This window comes from Nyctereutes procyonoides, unplaced genomic scaffold (assembly GCF_905146905.1).
Source record: "Nyctereutes procyonoides isolate TBG_1078 unplaced genomic scaffold, NYPRO_anot_genome, whole genome shotgun sequence".
Taxonomy (NCBI): domain Eukaryota; kingdom Metazoa; phylum Chordata; class Mammalia; order Carnivora; family Canidae; genus Nyctereutes; species Nyctereutes procyonoides.
The window spans coordinates 22,162,650-22,186,214 of NW_026575160.1; the positions used below are offsets into that span (position 1 = coordinate 22,162,650).

The following is a 23,565-nucleotide window of genomic DNA, read 5'->3' on the forward strand; positions in this document are numbered from 1 at the left end:
GTTCCCTCTGAAAATAGAGACTGGCTGTTCACAACTTGATCTGTTATTACCTTAGAATGCAAACCAATGTATTGCTCCTCTATTTTAATATTTTTCAAACAGCCTGAAATATCTAAGTAAAATCATGACCCTATACATTTTTCTCATTTTCAAATGAGAATCACCCATTCCCATTATCTCAAAGAATCAATATTAACAGTCCCTGTATCAAAAACACATGTCACCTGTTGGTGCCACCATTTTTCCCTATTTATACAAAATGAGACACGTATAATTTTCATGTAATTAGAAGAGAACCACTCATTTTGATACACAGAATATAAATAGCCAGTATATACACCAAAAACTGTTTAACATTTCTCGTAACAGTCACAAATAAAGCAACATTTTGAATGCTCAAGTTAACGATTTCTTGGTTTCTCGGTTTTGTTGTTGTTTTTATGATAGTACTTAGTGTGATAAACAGGTACTCTCTCATACTCTTTTGAAGAGTATACACACCTTGAGATGACCTTATCAGAAAAAAAGTTTGGCCACAGATATCTAGAACTTAAGGGTGGATGTGGCTAGTAATTTAACTTCTAGAAATATATTCTAAGTAAAAGATTAAAGATGAATACAAGATTTATCTACAAGATAATTTATAGGTGTTTATAATAGTAAAAATTAGGAAAAACTTCAACACATAAAAATTAGCATCTATTTCATAAATTATGATATATCAACATAATGGAATGATATCAAGTCATCAACAAATATGTCCCTGAAAGATATTTGAAGATATAGACAGATGTTATGGATATGATAATTGTGAGTGAAGAGAAAAATAGGATTCTGAACTATAGAGACAGTATGACCTCACATCTTTTTCTACATACATGTATATGCAAACTTATAAAAAATGCAGATAATGTGACTCTACAAACATAGAAATCAGTAGAGGGTAGAAGGAAACATACCACTGTGCCTACAGCTGTCATCTCAGGATGCAGAATAGTGAGTGGCTTTAATTTTCTTCCTGAAACATCTTCCCCATTTTGTAAAATTTCAACAGTGAATGTGTGCTGTTTTTAAAAAAGATTATTTTTAATGTATTTATTTTATAATCTTATATATATATACACACACACAAATATATGTGATATGATGCTGGGTTTATGTAATTTTTTAGTAGAGAAATGGCAGGAAAAAATTAAGAGCAATTATTATGTGATTATTCATTTAAAAAAGTAAAATACCAATCTTCTCTAAAAGTTACAAATTTCAAAATAAAACATATGCTATAAAATATCACTCATCTAAACAGAGATAAAAACTGAAGGATTACCATGGGGAAAATAGCTTTATTAGTCTTTTGTTTCTAGAATATAAGCTAATGAGGAGCATAAAGATAATTCCACAGCTGACTTTTAGATTATCTTCAATAGATCAGTAAAGTCCTAGTGCCTGGAACAAGATGTGGGATACCACAGATGCTCAGTAGATACTTGTCTAATAATTCTGTAAGTTGGGGATCTCGGGAGGGAGAAAGGATGAAGACAAGAATCATGTCTTCTTTGCTGTCATATGTGAGTACTGGTCTTAGAATATGGTAGAAGCAGAGTGAATTCAAATTAGAGGATCCCCAAAGGTTTTGTGGCACTAACCTGGGCCACAGAAGCTGGGTGGATATTAAACCAAAAGCAGCTGTAGGACAAAGTGCCAAGGAGCCAAGGAAGTGGAAGAGACCTGTCTGACTCAGTTAGGAAGCTGCAAATAGGCTCCATCTCAACAAAACATAAACTGGTTAGGGGAGTTGATTTAGAGGTCTAAGGTCAGAAGAGCAGAGGACAGATTTTTTTAAAGGCCCCAAACAATAGCTGATTTTCCACAGTCCTGGGTTTGGGTGGGAGAGAATGATCATTCAATTTTCTTGTTAGTCAGGACCTAGAAATTGCCTTCTAATGCCCCACTTACTCTCATTCATGTTCCCTCAAGTGTGTGCAAAGGGGGCCCAGGAGGAAGGGCGTTTATCATTGAACCAGACATTTCTGCTTGGGTTTCAGATACAGGCTTTTATATAAATGGCAGTTGATGGCTTTCCATTAGTAATTATTTGAAACAGAATATCCTCTTTCAGACACAACACTGGAAAAATACTGAAATAAATCAGAAACACAAAAGTTGTTTTAAGGCACCAGTCATTTCTGGCACAAAGGACGGACACTGTCCTTTCATTTAAAGATATGTCTCGTGGCTCCCTCTTAAGCATGCATAGGAAATGTCACATATACGATTCTCATTTTCTAATCTATAAAGAAGCCCTTCTAAGGGGAACAAGTCTGAGAATTAAGGGATATCACTAAGAACCAGGAGCTGAGAAAACATGTGAGCATGAGCCACCTCAGTTGGATCATGGCATGGCAGGCAACTCATCCCTTAAGATAAACTCTGACAGAATAACATGTTTGAGCCAAAAAAAAAAAAGTGTGATGCAAACATTAATGCAAAAACAACACTCTCTTGAGTAAGGAATTTCAGAGTGAATTGTCTTATGACAGGATTGGGGGGGCGGTTAAAATTTTTCAGCTGTGACCTATAGTACAAGATACATTTGTACTTCATCCCAGTATACATGCAGATGAATGTAAAACTGATCTAATGAAACACTTATCTTTGCTACTTGTAAAGCACTCTAAAAATTATTTTATCCCATTTCTTAAAACTCTATTCAAAATTCACTAAAGTGATTTCATTACCCCTGATGAGTCACTATTTGAAATTACTTCAAGAGAGTAATCCATTTGACTGCCTCCTTCCAGATATATATTTTTTCTTATTTCTTGAGATAAAATACCTACAACCATGTCTCATGAACTATTCAAAGTTAGAAATCCAATGACTCAAGGTCATGACTCACAAGGAATATTCAAAAACAATACAAATTATATTATTATCTTAAGCATAAATGCAGGCAACCACATGGCATAAAGAAAAAAAAAAGATCCTAGAAAAAAAGAAAAAGAAAAAAAAATCCTGGGGTCCTCTTCTTACCATCTAACCAGACGTAATGACCAAACTAAGAGAAGAGCAAAATGGGTCAAAAGCCAGAGGATTAGATATATTTTGTTTAGATATATTTGGGTTTTCTTTATCTTGTTTTTCCTTGTTTTCTTATCATTTGTTTTCTGAAATAGCTCAGTACATGTCAAGGGCTGTGATTCTGATTTTTTTTCTCAAAGCCAAGATCAGCAAAGAAACTTGGGTCCTTCTCTCATACAAACAGAACAAAGAGCTTGGTCCTACCAACCAGTGACAATTTAGCAACCAGAGGACTCACCTGCTGGTCTCTGACCTCTATCTGACTGATAGTAACACATGTTGGACTGGGGCTGCTCCACCACCCAACAGGCAGCCTCCAGGGAGCAGAGGGCAAACCCTGGTGGGCCAAATTCCCAATGCCACCTCCATCGGGATGAGAGTGACAAACAGTATCTGCTGAGGTCTTCCTGTGTGTCAGACACTGTGGCTAAGACCCATTCCACTGCCTTCTGTCATCCCACATGACATTGCTTGTCCTGATTGAGAGGTTTTATTGACTACTAACTGCCCAATAATAACCCCAGCGGCAATCGGTTCAACTTTATATCAAAACTGTATTATGTCCAGTTCTCTTACGGCACCATCAGCTGCCACCCATGCAACCTCTAGAAGTTTCTCATCCATGTTGATTGAGGGACAGCCTTATACAAGAATTGGGATGGAATTGACACTAATTATGAACCAGATAGAGATGAAGGGAGATAATGTGCAAAGACAGACAAGTAATTTCCATGTAGCGTGAGATGTGCTTCCATGGGGAAAGTTCAGGGAAAGCACAGCCCTGTGGAAGAGTGCTATTGGAGATGGGGGGTGGGCTGAAGAGTGGGTCTGAGTGGGGGACACAAAAGATTGGGGGATAGGTGCTCTAGAATGATAAAAAAGTGTGTAAAGGTCCAGGGTAAAGAGGAAGTACATCATGTTGGATTTCCAGAGCATGTGGGTAGCGAAAAGAAGTTCAGACTACTCTGAGAGAAAAGAGGAGCCCTCCTGTGTGAGGACAGGAGAAAAGAGGAGCCCCTAATTTTAATAAATGATATTAAACAGACCTGATTCATGACTTAGATAAAGCCCAGGTTGCAGGATGGAGCAGGGATGGAGTAGAGTGTCAAGTGTAGAAGCAGTACCGCGGTGGTCTGAATTAGGGTAACAATCAGGAGACAGAAATCTTCAGGGGTCAAAAGGTACAAACTTTCTGAAGATGTAGGGTCCAGCATGGTGACCATGGTCAACAATATTGTATTGTATAACTGAAGTTGCTAAGAGAGTAGATCATAAAAGTTCTCATCACGAGCACTGGGTGTTACACTATACGTTGGCAAATTGAATTTAAATTTTTTAAAAAAAGTTCTCATCATAACACACAAATGTGGAAGTATGTGAGGTGCTGGATGTTAATTAAATTTATTCTGGTAATCATTTCACAATATGAACATATATCAGCTTCCCTTCTCAAATCATTACATTTATACACCTAAGACTAATACAAAGTAAGATGTCAGTTACATCTCAATTTAAAAAAAGAAAAAAAAAAGGAAAGCCTTTAGGTGCTAGGACTTGGGTCAATGACGGACTGTGGATGTGAGGCTGTGACCAAGGATGACATCAGTCCCAGGGCAAACAATTAGGTAAATGGTGACACCAGGGATCAGGAGTAGCAGCAAGTTTGGAAAGGAAGCTGGTTAGGTTTTACTTTTTCTTTTCTTTTTTTTAAGATTTTATTTATTTATTCATGAGACACAGAAACACACACACACACAGAGAGTGAGAGAGAGAGGCAGAGACACAGGCAGAGGGAGGAGAGAGAGAGAGAGAGAGAGAGAGAGAGAGAGAGGCAGAGACACAGGCAGAGGGAGAAGCAGGCTCCATGCAGGGAGCTGATGTGGGACTCGATCCCGGGTCTCCAGGATCACTCCCTGGTCCAAAGGCAGGTGCTAAACCGCTGAGCCACCCGGGATGCCCAGGTTTTACTTTTTCTTTATAGCAGGAGCCAGGTCCTCCATGAAGCCCACTGCTGGAGAGAGGAAGTGAGATAGAATATAAGAGAAAAGAGGAAAATATCTCCTCCCTTTGTGGGGAAAAAAAAAAAAAAACTAAAGAAACCTACTAGGGACCATGGGTATTTATAAATTTAGTCTGATTTTTTTTCTCTTTTCTTTTTGGTGCTAAGTAATATCTATTCATTATTAGAAATACTAAAAGTATAGAGAAGTGTCATCAGGGCTGACCTATACATGGGGCAGGCCAGGCACAGTTCTGAGGGCACATGATATTCTAGAAGCCCATTAAATGTTTTTAGCTTAATCGCTTCTGAAATCAGAAGAGAGGGACACCCAGGTTGAATGTCTGCCTTCGGCTCAGGGCATGATCCCCAGTCCAGAGATCAAGTCCCACATCAGGCTCCCTGCCAGGAACCTGCTTTTCCCTCTGTCTATGTCTCTGCCTCTCTCTCTCTCTGTTTCTCATGAATAAATAAATAAAATCTTTAAAGAAATAAATAAAATAAAATCAGAAGAGAACCATGAATAGGATAATAATGAATATATAATAATGAATCCAGTCCAGATTATATTCGTCTTAATAACAATGCAGTCAAAACGATAAATTTTAGTACAATTTTAAAGAGGAAGGGATCCACAAAGGCAAAAGCACCTAGGTCTCATGAAAGTCATAAATGTGGCTGTGGTATAAATAAATATCGATCACATCTAACTCTATAAATCTCTCTCGTGTCTGTATCTATTAGGTCTGTGTCCACCTATCTGAATGTCTCCCTATATATCATCTCCCCAAATCTCCCCATCTCAGGTTTCTTCCTCCACTCCCAATTTTTTCAGTAGTTCAATAAATTGTGTTAACCTTGTCCTGAAATCTACATGCCTGCTCAGTGGAGTGCAGATGCTTTAGTCTTTCTAGGGGTAAATTATAAAGGAATAAAAAGCTTTACAATTTCAGACCATTTGGCATAGAATTTTAACTTCTAAGAGTTGATGCTGAGGAAAGAATCAGATGGAATTACAAAGATGTTCATCATAGAGCCATTTCGGCTAAAAATGAAAACATCCCTAAATATCCCATAATAAGAGTCTGGCCAAAATAATTATGGTTGACCCACACAATGAAATATTAAGCAGACATTAAATAATGATATAAGTATATATTTATTGCTGTAGGAAGACAGTCACAATATATTAAATGGAAAGAACAGAGTATTTCAAACAATATAATTTAATCTCATTTTATGGGAAAAAAATTACCAACCAACCTATCTTGGTGGCAGGATAATGGACGATTTATTAGTTTTGCTTGTCCACATTTAAAAATATTCCAACGATGCACATATATTACACTGGATTACAAAACCATGAAAGGCATGTACTGTTTGATTCAGGATCCATTAGGAGGCATTCACTAAGGAAATTATTAAAGATGCGAGCAAAGATGTAGCCATAGAAATATAGGTCTCCATCATCACTTGTCCCCCTCTCTACTGAGTCATTCCTATATGCACATAAACATCCTATAATTTCTACCATCATTTAAAAAAATTTCACTTGACTGTAACTTCCCCTCCAGCTTCCACCTTATTTTTCTACTCTGCTCTAAAGCAAACCCCCTTTAAACAGTCACCTACACCAGTACTTCTCACACTATGAGGTGAAGGACCAGGTCATTTTTCACTTCTAATTTGCTGACTGGAAACAGACCCTCCTGAAAAAATAAAATAAAACTTAATCACTAGAAAAATGCTCATGAATTAAATGCCGTGGCCATGTCAAAGCGCTACAAAGGTTTCCCAGGGCTGACTCTGCGCTACCTCCCTCGCAGCACACCCTGGACCACGCTGTGTGTCACTCCTCCGTGTTCACCGTCCTAATCTCTGTACCCTCACTTGCCATTACTCCCTCCAGTCAGGATCTCATCCCACCACCCGAGTGAAACTGCTTTTGCTCAGGTCACCCCTGGCCTCTACTGATCGTTGCTAAAATCAAAGATCAATTCTCAATCCTCATTTACTTCCAGCATCTGCAGCATTCCATACAGGCAGCTTCTCCTTCACTTCCAGCTGAACTTTCTCTTGATTTTCTTCTTACATCCCTTTGATTCCTCTCCCAGTTCTTTCTCTTCTCCCCAGCCAGCAACTTTTGGGCTATTTCATGGCTAAACCCTGGAGCCTCTTGGATGCTCTCATCCAACCTCGGCTATAAACACTGTTCCTAGGCTGACGATGCCCAAAGGTAAATCTCTGGCTCAGAACCATCCCCTGATATCCAACTACGAAATCAACATCTCTACTCCACGTCTAAAAGGCATCTCGAAATTAGCATAACTGAAACAAAACTGCTGGTCTTTTATGTTCTCCCTCTATCTCAATGACAAGTCCATGCTTCCGGCTGCCCATTCTCAACTCTTTATTTCCCACCTACGTTCAATCTGTCAAGGAAGTCCTTTTGGTTCTACCTTTAAAATATATCTGGAATCCAACCGGCTTTCAGTATTTCTACTGCCAGCACTCTGGTTCCAATCACCGTGACCCCTCAACTTGTTTACCGTCATGGCACGTAGGATAGTCTAATGATCTACAGATCACCCAAATGATTCTTTCAAATTGTAGGTTATATAATGTCACATATATGCTCAATCCACTGCACGGCTTTTCTTTTTACTCAGAATAAAAACTAAATTTGCTACAGTGGAGAATGTCTCTACTCTCCAACCCCACCTTACCTCCTGCTACTCCCCACCTAGTGCTCTCTGCTCCCATCACATTGGCCTCCTTGCTCTTCACTTCCTAAGCTGGACACCCCTGCCTCCAGGCACTTAAACTGTGATTCCCTCTTTCAAGAAAACTCTTGTCCCAACACTATCTTGGCCCACTCCCTCCCTAGATGCATAGGTTTGTGATAAACACAGACCTTTCAATGAGGCAATGCCTCGCATCCTCTCCATTCTAATTTTTCTGCATTCCACTTCCCACCATGCGGCATGCTTCTCTCTTTACTATTTTTTTCTCCAAGTAAAATAAATATATGCAACTTAAGGAAAAAGACGGTGTTCTGTTTTACTCATTGCTACAGCCCTAGTACTAAGGTGTTAATTAAGCACATTTACTGGGCAACTGTTCATCCAGGTGCTCGTAACAAAAACAAAAATTTGTAAGCAATGAAATTGCCTGTTGATAAAAGACCCATACTTTCATAAAATGGGTACTATTTATATCTATATCCACAATGTGGCCCATATGCATATGAAATGAAATACTATTAAGCTATTGAAAGTTTGAACAAACTGCAAATGAATAAATTCACTAGAAAGAGGTCTATAAACACATTAAGTGAAAAGAATCAGGTGACAAAGCGCCAAGGATGATATTAGCTCATTTTTAGAATAAAATCAAATAGGAAAAATCGTTGAAGTATATGCACTAAGGTAAATTCCTAACCCCAGACAAAAATGCTTTAACTGATCAGGAGCAGTCAACCCACGAGGCCTTAAATTTGAGGTTTTCCTCTGATACCATTAATGACACAGAAAAGCAGCAGGATTAGTTCTGATTTGGGCAGGGAGAAATGGGAAATGAAGTGTGTGCACTCTTTGGTTGGACTCGTCTGGGCTCTAGTACAAAGCAATTCCTGAAACTATTACATAGCCAATAAAAGCCAAAGAACCATTAGAGCTGTGTTTGTCGGGGTGGGAATAGGTATGACTTGCAGAAATGTTAAATAGCATTTGGATTTAGGCTTGTTTCTTCTTCCAAGTTTCAGTATGATTTAAACTCTCCTGTTCCCAAGTAAAGAGGGGAGAGGCAGCTGCTTGAGCCAACAGCCCCGCCACATGACGGGGAGGCAAGAGCCACCAAACCCAGCCGAGAGAATCAAGGTGGGAAACGACAGTGTGAAAACAGCTAGGCAGGGTAGAATAAAGCCAGAGGATTTTTTTTTTTTTGCCATTTCCTTTATCTGTTCTGGCAAAATTAAGGTTTGATTCTTCTCAAAGAACTCTTTGCTGGCAATAAAGTTGATATTTCAAAGGAGGAAAAAATTCAGAGTGGGAAAATCACATTAAACTAAATTTTACACTCAGAAGGTGAGAGCAGTCATATCTGCATGGCAGGAAACAAGTCCTCGGTCCATGCTGCAGGTCTCATCACCAGGAACCCCTCTTAACAAGGTCTTGGGGCATTTCTCTTGCCAGAATCCAACACCAACCTAGGTTATACATATCCCTCAAGAACTGATGATGGCAAAGTGTTGGTCAACTTATTTCATGGTTAGAGTCACTATCCTGGGTACATAAAAGGACCGTGTTTAGCACAGCAGCTTCGGAGCTGGTGGCCCCCTGGGCAATAATGGTTTTATACCAGAGGAAACTAAGGCACCACACAGGAGAACAGACTTATCTAGAGCTGGTCAGAATGAAGCCAGAATGAACCAGAATCTGTGATTTCTAATGCTCAGTCTAGCACTCTTATCACCCCAAAGGTAGCCATTTAACCACAATCCAAATTACCACGAAGGAGTTCAACAGAGATTCCCAAACTTAGGAGAGGAGAGCCAGCTGCCTAGGAATGAATTGGCGAGTTCATTAAATATACTGATTTCTGGATTCCATGGCAGGAATTTATATTTCCCAGAAGCTCTCCCAAATGAATCTGATGCACAGCCACCACATTCAGAAATCACTGCCCAAGTTATACAAGACAGAAGAGAAAAAAAAAAAAAGCCCAGCAGATATCTATTAAAAAAATGCAAGTCATTCTCCTTACTCTATGAAAAAACATGAAATATGCAATTATAAAGCTCAAAATAGCTTCTTCAGAAAAAAAAAAAAAAGATTCACACTTCTAAAGATGCTCAGGCCACAGCTGCAATCTGTTCTCGTGGCCAAACCCTTGGAAAGCCAAATTAAGGGAAGCCACATAGGGCTTGATTGCTGGGATCCAAAGCTGTGTGTCCTCCTCCCTAGAGGCAGAGGAATGACCCCACTCCAGAGCTGCACACGTGCAGCTGGGATTGATCTAGTCAACTGCTTACTTTCTGGCCCAAGGCAGCCATCCCAGGAAACATGGCTCCCTTCAGGTCCTAGCTGCTGGGCGCACCTGTGGAGGAGCAGCTCATGGGCTTCTCTGCATCCTCATTCTGGACTGGTTAAAGTCCGCCCTATTTCCCACATCCAGGGGGTGGTGGCTAGGAAAGCAACAGCAAGCTGAGAGCTGTCTGGAGGCAGTTGGGAATACAATAAATTAGGAAGTCACACAGCTGTGTGTTCTGAAACACAAGATTGAAAATAGATCATTTTTTTCCTCTTTGGGGAACATACTGTAGTGTTGATATTTTCTGATTCAAATTTGGACTCAGTAGGCCTTCTCACTAAATTATCCTGAGGAGGAAGAGAAGGGGGAGGACTGAGGAGGCACCCTTTTGTATAACTCATTCTCACTTTATTTAAAAAAAAAATGCTGTTTGCAAGGTTTCAGGGTAAAATGGAAAGTTCATAAAAAAATTTAGTGATGTCTGAAAAAATATTTTTGCAACTGACCCTAAAGCAAATAGAAAGCTACTCTATTCGTGCAATAAATATTTATTACGTGCATATGATATGTAAAGCACTGAACTACAGGGTAGGGTGGGAAATGGATTAATTCTGAGTCTAGTGCTCAGGGAGCTTATAGTCTGTGAGGAAGACAAGACATTTTAAAAACTGAAAGCAGTGGTTTACAGGATTGTGTAACAGTTAAGAGTAAAGAGCACAACAGCATCCCACAACAGCTAACTGTATCTAATTGCCTGTGTGACCCCAGTCTGCTTAACCTCTGCGAAAGGCCTGGACCCCTGGTCTGTAAATGAAGATGTTAAAAGGGTTAGCAACACACTGACCTCAGGGAATCACCTGCCATGTAGAAGGCATCTAAAAATGGCAGTGATCATTTACATTTTTAAAAATAAATTCCTTCTACTTATCTTTAAATCAGCAAATGTTTTAGCTTTTTTTTTTTAATGAGAAAGAGCAAGGGTACATATGAGTGGGGGGTGTGTGGGTGTTGAGGCACAGGAGAGGGAGAGAGAGAATCTTAAGCAGGCTCCACACTCAGTGCCAATGCAGGGCTTGATCTTAGCACCCTGAGATCATGACCTGAGCTGAAATCAAGAGTCGGACACTTAACCAATTGAGCCACCCAGACTTCCCATAAATTAGCAAGTGTTTTTTAATTGAAATTCAAGTGCCCAGGGCTGGGAGACTCCATTGGCATCTACCTCCTAATCTACTCTGACCACCAGGAAAACCTCTCCACCCAAAGGATGAGAGGTTGTAAAAGGCATCCTAATGTGTCCTGTCCTCTGTTGCCCTTCCAACCACTGGGGACTCCCTTGAAGGGAGGAAACACCTCTGCGGGAGGTGAGTTAAAGACCAAAGCTGGGAACATGCTTCTCAGTTTTGTGTGTTTTTGTTTTAACTCATGTATATTTTGATTTTAAAAACCTCACAGCATAGCATTTCACCACTATTTCAGTGCAGTTGGGCATTCTGATTGCTGTCATTTTAATTCCTTTTTCTTTGCGGTCCACTTTATCCTACTTTACCATGTATTTGAATCTTTGGGCCCTCTGCTTACACTTTCTAATTTCATGCTACCTTTCCAAATTACTATTCTACTTTTACAGCATGCTAGGACCTTTCAACTTATGGCCCGGTATATTACAATCCTACAATAAAAGCTGTGGAGGCTGATTAAACTATTGCTTTGGAAGAAGAGCTTGTGGGCCCAAGCCCAGGATATAGAACTAGGGAAAGGTACTTTTACATTTTACATTTTTGGAGTGAGACTACTAACTTTAATTCTAGAGTGATTTAATAGATGAGAAGTGAAGGTATCATTCATGCAAATGGCTTCTTTCATCTACGGGTATCCTATTACTTTTATGTCTTCTTTATAATGTTTTGACTTATATAGGAAGCTGCATGTCCTGAAATCCATAGTTTCTCATGCATATATATACTGGGTTCTAGGTAAGCCACACCCATAGTGCTGCAAAAGAACAGAAGGAAAGGTGGGCATAGATTTCATCAGCACACACACCCCTGACCTGCACTGGGTGGCTGTCCAGTAGCAGCAAGCCTCTCTCAGACTTCCGGCAGTTGAGTATTCTAAGCCAGGCTCCCAACACTGCTTCCATGATGATGCCTCATCCTGTAGCCCCCAGAAACTCCCCCCCACCCCGCCCCGCAGCTCTCTTGCAAAGCCTCCTGCTAGGCAGGGCTCCCAGTACCTTTGCTCCACCTAGGATACAGCTAGAGCTGGATCCAATTTATTTATTTATTTTTTTAAGATTTTATTTATTCATTCATGAAAGACACACAGAGAGAAAAAGAGGCAGAGACACAGGCAGAGGGAGCAGGCTCCATGCAGGGAGTCGGACATGGGACTCATCCCGGGTCTCCAGGATCATGCCCTGGGCCAAAGGCAGGTGCTCAACTGCTGAGCCATCGGGGCTGCCCTGGATCCAATTTAAAATCATTTTTATTCACTTCTTTTTCTTCAAATTATATTTAAGTTTTTTCTTGTCATAAAAAGTTTTCATATTTTAATAACAAGACATGTGAATGTGTGTCTGGGGCTGCATGCATATGTCTGCATGTAGAGAGAGAATGATAAAGCAAATATGGAAAATATTAACACAATAGCTAAACCTGGATGAAAATTATATATGAATGAGTTCTTTGAACTTCCTTGCAAAAAACGTTTTTAAAAAAGGAATATAATTTTATATCCATTCACTTTTCACTATTCTCCTTATCAGTCCTTTCTTGCCAATTTCCCTTCCTTATTCTTTCAAATGAACCCCACAAGCATTCTGTGGAGTTTCCATCTCTGTTTCTCTTGGCACTCTGGAATGATACATGAGCCGATGAACTGATTTGGAGGAACCCACATCTTTATCACAATATGGATGTATTCTGGGCAGCCCCGGTGGTGCAGCAGTTTAGCCCTGCCTGCAGCCCAGGGCATGATCCTGGAGACCCTGGATCAAGTCCCATGTCGGGCTCCCTGCATGGAGCCTGCTTCTCCCTCTGCCTGTGTCTCTGCCTCTCTCTCTCTCTCTCTCTGCATATCTATGAATAAATAAATTAAAAAAAAACAATATGGATGTATTCTTACCAGGAATAAAACATTCACTTATTTATTTATTTAAAACTTGAATATCTTAGTGAAGTCTTGCAGCTTTCTTCACATATAAGTCTGAGATGTTTTCCATTAGGATTAATCTGAAGCAGTTTACATTTGTATGGACACTACTAAAAAGAATCTTTTGTATCCATTTTATAATTAACTAATTACTGCTGATACATGGAATGGCTGCCAATTTTCTGTTACCCACTATGCAGCTACTCTTCTGAACTATATTAATTCGAATAGCTTTTCCTTTGCTCCTTTAGGAGTTTCTAGATACATAGTTTCATTATCTATAATTTAAACTACTTTTTTTTTTCAATGAACTATACGTCTACTTGTCTGTGTCATGCAGATCAAGGAGAAATAATATTGGTGAATATTAGTGTTCGATAGCACCCACTCAGAAGAGGAATCAAAGTGGTCATCCAAACCTGATGTTTGAGATGAAGCTGGTGGAAAAGTATTTCTGTATGGTTGGAAGGAAGACAGTGGGCATCTGTGTTCTTTCTCTGTGTCTGTCTCCCTTCTTTATGAGGTTGGGCAAACCTCCCAGGCTCACCTCTCAGTCTATAACCTCAGAGACAACAGAAATGGATGCTGGTCATTCCCAGCTACTTATCTTCTCAGAAATGATGTAAACAGGAGTAAGTGCTAAAAATGCCTATGATTAAATATGAATTATTTTCATCCATTTGTAATTGAAATGTGCTTGAGATATTCTTTTTTAAATTGCCAAGTATAATTTCTCTCAGCAATCACTTTCTATGGTGATAAGGATTACCCTGTGATTTTAGAAGTATCTACAAGTACTGCCTTCTGAAACACCAACAAATCGCCACAGAACTTCAAATTCTTAAGGCAGTCACTAAATGCACAGAGTTGACTTTGCTACAGGATGAGATACATCTCGGTGTCCCTAAATCTGTGCATATTTCAGCAGTTATCTCCTTCACAAATAGGGCATTTTACAGTTAAAAAAACACTCTAACCTATATTTCTTCATCTAATTCTGAGCTGAGAATGATGATGATGGTAGTGGTGGTGGTGGTGGTGGTGGTGGTGGTGATGATGATGATGACATCCCCAGGTTACAAATGGGAGACTAAGGAGCAAGATGGCTAACCATCTTGACAAAAGCCCTTCCTTAGATCAGCTATGCCAATTACCAACCACTTCTGATTCTGAATGCAAGAATCTTATATTGGGTCCTCCTGTCTTGTGATACTACTACTATAAATCCTGATACCAGCTTTATAATTATTGTAAACCCTACTCTCAATAGACTTTTATACTCTCTCCTCCTGACATTTTTAATTTGGGCCAAAAATGGATATAATCTTCTCAATATAGGCTCAGGCCTCGAACATTCATTTTATATATTTTTGTTTATTTTTATGTTAATCTTAAGGTTGAAGTAATATGAAAGCAGAAGTTAAAAGTGGAGATTCAAGACAGAGTCAAGATCTGAGAGGCTTCAACTTTCCATTGAGCATGGGTATAAGCTAGTATTAGGAAAGGGGGGGGAGCCCCTTAAGGGGCTTAACTGTTAAAAACTACTTTTCTTGAATTTTCTTCAGCCAGAATGTTCTAAGAATGAAAGTGATGGATGGTACTTCTCAAAGTACAAAAACACCAATGTCCCAGAGTTAAGTGTCTATTCTAATTGCGGCTGTACTCCAAAAAGTTCTTCAGATTGCTCATCTGTGTTATTTTTACTTGCTAAAGCAGAGGTGTCTGGGTGATGAATTATACAAGGTGCTTCACTCAGCACCACTGGTGTGTTATAATAAATATTACCACTGAAAGACAAAGTATGCTGTGTATTTTCATAGTGTGTGATGTGGATTTCATTCTTGTTTTTTCAAAACAGAGAAGGAGTTATTAAATTTTAATCTAATTATATATAGTCAAATAGGTGAAGATGGCAAAACCGTTTCAGGGAAATATGAAAACTTTAATCACAAATGTATGTCCGCTCTGCCCTTCAAAATACACCAGAGAATAACCCACATACAGAAGCATAATTGAGGACGTGAAAAATACACATTTGCTAGAGGAAAGTAAGGTGGTGGAGCCCTAGCATCTTAGTGATGAGAAATGAAATACATTATAATCAAACCCCAATTGCCATTTTTCCACAACCTTTGATATTGTTACATTAAAAAAAAATAGTAATGCAGCCCCCAATTCCCAGTAAAGGCAGAATGACAGAGGGCTGTAATCTGACTTCAATTTGTTATAGTTTTCTCTAGCAGTAAGGAAAATGCAGAAGAGAGCTTTCCAAGTAAAGGGACAGAATTAAGGGCTGCAAGTAGCTATTCTTCCTATCTGAACAGAACCTCAGTTTTCTTTAGCTACCGAGATCATCCTGTGGTCATATACGTAAGGAAGGCTGGTTCCATGCCCAGTCTAAGGAGCAGCTAGTGACTGATCCTGTTCCCCTTATCAGTGACTCGGTTACGCATAGGCACAGGCCATGATGTTAGCTCATGAGACATGAGAGAAAGTCTGCTGACGGACTTTTGGAAACATTTCCACACATCTAGAAGAAACAGCTTCTTGCTCCTCTGGACCATGTGATGATATCACCATTTTGCTGCCTGTCTAAGGACAATTCTTGTACATCAAGGATAAGAGAACCAAAAGGTAGAAAGGATTTGGGTCCTTAATGACATTACTGAACATTTAAATTAACCATCTCTAGGACTTAATCTAACTCTGCAATTACAATATTCAATAAAGGTTCTTCTTACATAAGCCATTTTGAGTCGGGATTTCTATCACTTGAAGCTGAAACCTCCTAACTGCTATCCTGACTGGGTTGGGGCTAGAGTGAGATAAGCCTGTCCCTGGTCCTGGCCCCGTACATTATCACACTCACTATTTCTTGTCATAGCCAGAAGACATAATCTAATTCTAGAATTTTATGCCCAGGACTAGAGCATTTCTTATTATTAAAAATCCTTCTATCGATTTCCATGGCTCGTAAAATCCAAGCTCCTCTGTGTGGCAACTCTTTATGATTTAACTCTTGCTTTTTCTATTAGCATCTCCTCCACTTGCCCCCTCAAGCTATCTGCTTTAGCTGCATGGAACCAGAATTATCTGAACCTCCAAGTCTTTTTCACCTACATCTCACTGCCTGGAATTTTTAACAGCCGCTGCCCACCATACACATACCTGTGCTTACCTGGTTATTCTTTTCATGTCTTGATTCCACATACTCAAGTATCTCCTTTTCTGTGTCACACCTCCAAAGACTGTCCCTTCCTTAGCCTGTCCAACTTCCTGTGAGCAGAAAGAACCAACCACTGCCTCCTAGTGACACTAACATAATTTAGATGCAATGTTCTAAATGACAATGTATTTTCTAATTATTTGTTTCTGTGAAGGACCCTGCAGTCAGCAGGTAGGCTGCCTGAGGATGGAGTGTGTGTTCTACGTCCGTGTCATCAGGGATTAGATCCTGACTCCCAGAGAAGAAGCCCTGTAAATACTGAAGAAATGAATTAATGAATGAATGAATGAGAGACAAAAAGAAGTATCCTAGCTCTACTAGATACTGAAATATAACTGGATGAGATGCTACATATCCAAAAGGTAAGTAAGTAAGCTATTGTGTGTGTGTGTGTGTGTGTGTGTGTGTTTTAAGATTTTATTTCTTTATTCAGGAGAGAGACAGAAAGAGAGAGGCAGAGACATCGACAGAGGGAGAAGCAGACTCCTCGTAGGAAGCCTGATGTGGGACTCGATCCCCAGACCCAGGATCATGTCCTGAGCTGAAGGCAGATGCTCAACCACTGAGCCACCCAGGCATCCCGTAAGCAAGCTATTGTGTCAGAAATCAAGTTTTCCTTTTATCCTTCAGCAACTTACAGTTTTAGGGGCAGTGCTATAATAACACAAACAATAGTCACTACTTTTTAGCCTTAGGTAAGAGTGAGGTATCTGCCTAAGGACTTCACATCTATAGCAAAGATCTTTGCATTTGTCTGTGACATGTCTCCCTTCTTCTGTCCCATACTCTGACCCTCCATACACACAAATATACTTCTTCTAAAGACTTGCTCTTCATTCTACTTCAATCCTGTTCTTTGAACTCGGGCTGCCAATTAATTATATTACCCATGCTGTGGGGATCTATGACCATATTCAGGTCCATAGGTATTCTTTGTGATTTTTAAAATTGAAACTAAGGGAAAACAAGTGTCTTGCTCTCAAAAGTGCTTCATGGACAAAGCAGATTACAAAGAATAATTTTTGTCAGAATGTAGAGAGTGAAGAAACAAGAGTCATTGTTCCAAATCCTGGTCCCAGCTGTTACTTAAATCAGAGCATTCTCCTTCCGTCGTCGTGTAACCTGCAGTCTGCTTATGGAAAGTCAGATTCTATCACTCGCAAAAGAAACCATCTATCTTGTAACAAAAAAGCACCCATTATTTCATTTAATCCTCCCAACAACTGTGTGCAGCAGGATTATCTTTACAAAGAGATAAGGAAGCAGAAGCTCAGAACAGAGAGGAAATATGTGTCCAAGGCGTCCAATTAGGTAGCTGATCTGTGATTCAAGGACGGGTCATCCAGGTGCCGAAATGCAACCACTCCACTTTTCTGCTTCTTTCTACACTATTCTTTGGGCTTCCTGAACACTGATTTGAGCTCAGTGATCCAAGACAATATGCAGTAAGTGTTAAGTCTTGTCTTCATTAATAAACATAGAAGCTATTGATCTTGATTAACTCCTGGGGGTGTAATAGGCTTCAATTAAATTACCTTGATAAAGTGCTCTAAGCATATACATTATCAGATGTTGTTGTTTATACCACACTACGAAACATTTGCCTCCTGCAATGTTAATAATTGGGAAGGAGAAAAATAGTGTTTTTAAAAAGTAGTCTTAAAAGCGCTATGCATAAATATTTAGTATCAGTAATTTAATTGAATATTAATATGTGTGCTCTGGACACCAAAATATAACCAGTATTTCAGAAGTGGGTTTCCTCAAAAGACGGTAAGTTAAATTAAAAGACAAAGCAATTGTAGGAAAACGGAATCTTTCTACTTTTGTATATGTCCTTTCCCTCAATCAGTTAGATTTTTAATTGGTATTTCTTTGATCTCTGCTCTTGCTTATAGATCTAGCACAACCATGATCTTCTAGGCCGATTATTGACACAATTCTGAGAAGGACTGTGAACTTAAAAACAGAGAAAAGCAGACCAAAGCAGACCAAATAGACCAAAGGAAGACGGATTTGTACGTGAAGCTAATTTTCCTCAGAAGAAAAACAGATATTTCCCTCAACATCAGGGTGCACTCAGATTTGTTTTCCATATTAGTAACTTATTTAATATGGCAATGGGCAAAAGGCAATCTATTAAAAAGCAATTTTCCTCTTACTACAGGGTGTTTTATCATTTGATGTCTAGCATTCAATCAGAATGTAGCGATCCTTTAATATTTTATGAGCAGAGAACAACTCATTTGGGCATGTAGGCTGCAGAAATGTGGAGTCCTCTGTAAGCCTTGCCAAACGTCCAGAATGACCTTTACCGTGCAAGTATAGGCCAACCGGAAAAATCAAACTCTCAGAATATTGGAAAAATTATGCCTTAGAATAGATAATGGGCATTTAAAATAAATATGCAATCATTTATAACTTATGGTAGAAGATATTGGTCCCAAATCATTCTTACACTTTCTCAAGTGCAGGCTTCTGGGGGACAGGAGCCATATCTGATTCACTTTTGCATCTGTATTGTCCATCATAGTCCCTGGCACACTGTAAGTAATCAATAGATTTTTATTAAACAGATGAATACATGCATTTGTCATCTGGGATGAAGGAAGCTTGCCATGAGTATGCCAGGCCCTAGGAGACGAAGCCCAACCTCGCTGCAGAGATGGGACTGACTAGGTACTAAATGAGCTGTAGTAGAAGGCTGGAGCCTTCTCTGCAGCAGAAGGTGAGATATGGAATAATATACAGTGCAAGAACAGCCTCTGGGGCACCCCAGGTGAGATCCCCAAGGTGTTTGCTTTCATCTCCACTCTTTATCTCAGCCCCTAAGAATGGGGCTCTGTCCTCGTTCCTGGCTTCATACCGGGTCCTTAACAGTCTGGGAGGGCTGCCTGGCACCAGCCAGAGGTCAGTCCCTATTCTGTATCACCACCATCACCCCCCCACCCAGGAAGCACAGAGCTGACATTCACCTGAAGACATTCACCTGAACAGCACTGTCTGCAAAGACTCTCGTTGCCACGCCCACCCCACCCCCAGGCCCTGCCCACCAAGTATGGCCCCAGTGATATGGACGAGGGTCTGAATCAGATCCACATTTGCCCTGCCCAAAGCCTAGAACTTAGCCATCTTTTCCAAGGTAGTCTCCCTAGGCTGAATACGCTCTGTTCCCAGGGCCCTTACCAGCGACTAAGCCAAAAATGAATACAACTACCCATACCATCACCCCAAATATTACCAATCTACTTCTGGGGGAAATGTGGAGTTGTAATAACACAATGAAGTTTGCGGACATGTTACCCGAGGACACAAAGGTCCTATATGGTAGAGACAGAACCCGGCTCCCCTGTAGTACCAGCATCCTCCCCTGCATCTTTGTTCTGGGTTAACTTTTAGTGTGACAGATACATGTCGGCTGGGCAAAGGAAAAGAGCAGAGGCTGGGTGTTGTAGTGAAGCACAAAAGATTACACTTGCTGCTGCCAACAAGATGAGAACTGATAGCCCAAGCAGGCTACAAGGATGGGGACAATAACAAACACACGGCAAGCCCCAGCCAGGGACAGCCTGACTGTTGTCCAGTCTCTAAAAAATCCTAGATGGTCTTGTAATGCTTCTTAGCAGGTGGCTTCCTGCAGGTCCCCCCATAAAATTGAGATAAACGTGAAACACAGTTATCAGACTGAGGAATTCAGTAGGATTTGCTTGATTCAGGACTTTAATCCTTCAACCAAATAAACAGTAAGCTAGGCAGCAGATGTAAATCTCATCAAATTAGTATGATGGAGAGTAGGAGGGAGAACTCAGGGCAAGGATGCAGGTAAACTGAATTAACCTTGGTGATCCATGAACCCGAGCAGACTGATAAAGAAATCTCTCAAGTCAGGCTGCTACTCTTCTAATACAAAGATGCCCTAATTTGGGCTCCTAGGTAATGAACTTTCTTGGCGGTTCCATATCAGTTTTTGCTTCCTTTCCCCCGTCTACCCACACTGGAGGACAGCGTTTGCTGGGTTTGATCAAACAGACTCAAATTGTTAGTTTTTCCTTATGAAGTTCTCCATTTTCTAGTTTACCTGAGCAGGACCTATAGTCAGGTAAATAAAGCATAACCCCCTCTTCCAATGCAATCATCGGATTCCTTTCCATTAATCATTTCAGACCATTATTTTAAGCTTCAAGCAGGTAACTGAATATTTATGTCTTCACAACACCACTATACACCCAACATCTCTGTGGTATAAACAATCTTTCTCTGGCACCCGTGTTATTAAGCCTACAAGGGAAGATTTATATGTGTGTCAGTTCTAGAGATGTTGGAGGGAATGGAAGCCAGCCACTTGAAGGAGGCTCAGTGTTGACAATGACTGCAGGCCAAGTTAAATCAGATTCATTGTAACAGGTTCAACTCAAATTATACCAATGAGCACAAGGCAGGAAAATTATCATACCCCCTTTATCTGGGTGTCCTCTCCTAAATTTTGTAATATACGTAGGAAAAAGAGCAATGAGCATATCTCTGACCACATTTGTCATGATCAGCTACCCATTTTCTTCTATAATTCCTTCTTTCTTAGAGAAAGCATTCTAAACAAGTGAGATACTGGGAGCAAGAGGATTTTAATAAGGTATTCAATTTCTCTTTAGAGAGAAAAATCATTTCAAAAGAAAGAAAAGAAAATGATCTACTGTTAGGTTAAAAACTGGAATTTCAAAAAAGAAATCCATTGATCTTTTTCCTTAACAGATTACTATAGGTAGGGCTGTTTTAATATCTTTTCATGTTTATAATATCTGAAAGTCAGTCATAATACCTGCAAAATTTTCAATTCTTGTAGTTTTTAATAATGCTTATTCCCAGGACAGACATGCAGAAACACATACACTGCAAACCTGAACCAAAGAATGCTAGGTCCATGGGGGTTGCCCATGCATAGCTGTCAGCACCTCGAGAATTCTTTGTGTCAGTCCAGGCACAACCCTGGAAGCTGGGTGCCTGCCAAGCATCATGCCCGTGTGGGAAACAAGTGTTACTTACGCAGCTCGCCCACTTTTAGGATCTCACACAGCATCTTGGTCAGCTCTATGCTACTGCGGCCAAAGGGACATTCGTGCTTATCTTCCCGGCTACTATTCTCAAGCACAATCTGCAAGTAGAAAGGGAACAGGTCAGAACGGGATGTCAGTTTGTGGAAAACATCAAAAACACTGGCTTTGTGGTAAAAGAGACATAGATCCACTTGAGATTACCAAAGTCAGGCTTAGGGCCAAAACAAAATTATACTCTGAGTATATTCTCAGTATAGAGCATGTAAAACTCTTATGCTTTCCAAATCTCCTAAAACTTTCCACCCTCTAAGAGGGTATTTTTGCTCATCGGTTATACTTACGCAGAAGTGCCGTTGGATGGAGAGTTTTTGAAACCAGGACAATAAAAACCTGTTACTGAAGTGATAAGACTGCTCCCCCCTGCCCCTCCCCAGTCACATCTTCCCCTTTCTGGAGAGAGCAGTTCTTTGCACCTTCAACTCCTACATTTTAATCATGTATCTCCCACACAGGTGGGTCCATGTTCTTACAGGATCTCATCCCTGGCATTAGTTTAAAACTTTTTTGTTGTTGTTTTTGAGAGAAAGAGAGAGGGAGAGTGAGTAGGGAGTAAGAGGCAGAGGGAGAGAGAGAATCTTAAGCAAGCTTCACACCCAGCTTGGAGCCTGACATGGGGCTCAATCTCATGACCCTGAGATCATGGCATGACTGAAATTAGAGTCGGATGCTGAACTGACTGAGCTATCCAGGAGCCCCAAGCCCTGGCATTAATTGACCAGAGCATGCCTAAGGGGCATGTGACAAAAACAGAACCAACCAGAGTTTGTCCCTGAGATTTATCATACAAAAAGAGAAAATAAAATGGCCCAATTGTGCTGACAGTACCCAAGAGGTATGAGCACAAGAGCTACCTGAATGCAAGCCTTCAATAAAATTTTTAAAAACAAAACAACAACAACAACAACAAAAAAAAAGCCCAAATGCAAAGGAAAGCGGAGGGGAGGCAATGGGAGCCCTGGCAGCACCTGAATGGCTGGTCCCACTTGTTCCTAGAGCAAAGCTGCTTCCCTGTCCTTACAGTTTATCTGCTCAAACCCTTCCTCTGAAAACTCTTTGGTTGGTCCAATAAATTCTCCTCTATCCTTAAGATTGTCTGAAATGTTGCTACCACAGTTAAGGGAACCATTGCACACATGGATGAAACAAAAGTAAAACAAAGCAATAAAACTGTGTTTTACAATTATTAAACTTTAAATTCATATGTTGACAAAAGGAATCACCAGCTTATGCATCTCTGGAGCCATCTCGAATACAGTTGTCTGTTACCTCCTCTCAAGTCCTACCATCCTGAGTAGGTGCGTGTCTCCCAATAGCATCTACACCAATGCTGTGCAAAAACTTATGCTGTTTTACCCCCTAGACTATGAACTCTTGAGTGGTGGACATAGTGTTTTCTTCATTCCATCAATAACAGTCATAGAGTACCCATTATCTACCAGGAAGATGTTCCACAAAGTAGAGACTCCTCGTGGAGCAGTCATTCTAACTGAGGAAGACAAATGAAAAAATAGGTAATTACAGTTTATCACAGGTGCTATGGGAAAAAAAAAAATAACTGGCTGAGGTGCTAAAAGAGCAATGGGAAAGGCCTGAGGAGCAGAGTTTTGATAACCAAGTGACTGTTGGGAATCCAGGAAGAGAAAGAGGTTGCCATGTCAAAGTCCGGAAGGAAGAACGTAGGGATCGAGGACAGTGACCCTGAGTTGAGCAGGATGTGTCCGGGACAGGCCAGCACACCACCTAATCTATAATGTGAAGTGATATGGGGTTGTGCAAGGCAACACTTTGGGTTGCAGGAGCCCGAGTGCAGGGAGCAGAGGTGAGCCAGGGCCCCTGCCCCAGGGTTTCTATGAGGTGTCACCCTAAGACCTAGAGATGCTAACCACGAGGTTTAGGCAGGCAAGTGACATGAGTGACACAGTCTGATTTGTTTTGAAAATATCGGGGAGTACAGAGAATGGATA

General features: G+C 40.3%; 1 protein-coding gene across 5 annotated transcripts in view; it reads right to left on the minus strand.

Moving 5' to 3' along the window:
- The window catches only part of ELMO1 (engulfment and cell motility 1), a 523,965-nt gene that overhangs the window by 214,312 nt on the left and 286,088 nt on the right, over window positions 1-23,565 (minus strand). For all 5 annotated transcript variants that reach the window (XM_055314755.1, XM_055314756.1, XM_055314757.1 and 2 more), the window contains exon 15: window positions 21,531-21,639. In XM_055314755.1, the coding sequence (XP_055170730.1) occupies window positions 21,531-21,639 (109 nt within the window). The remainder of the gene's footprint in view (window positions 1-21,530; window positions 21,640-23,565) is intronic.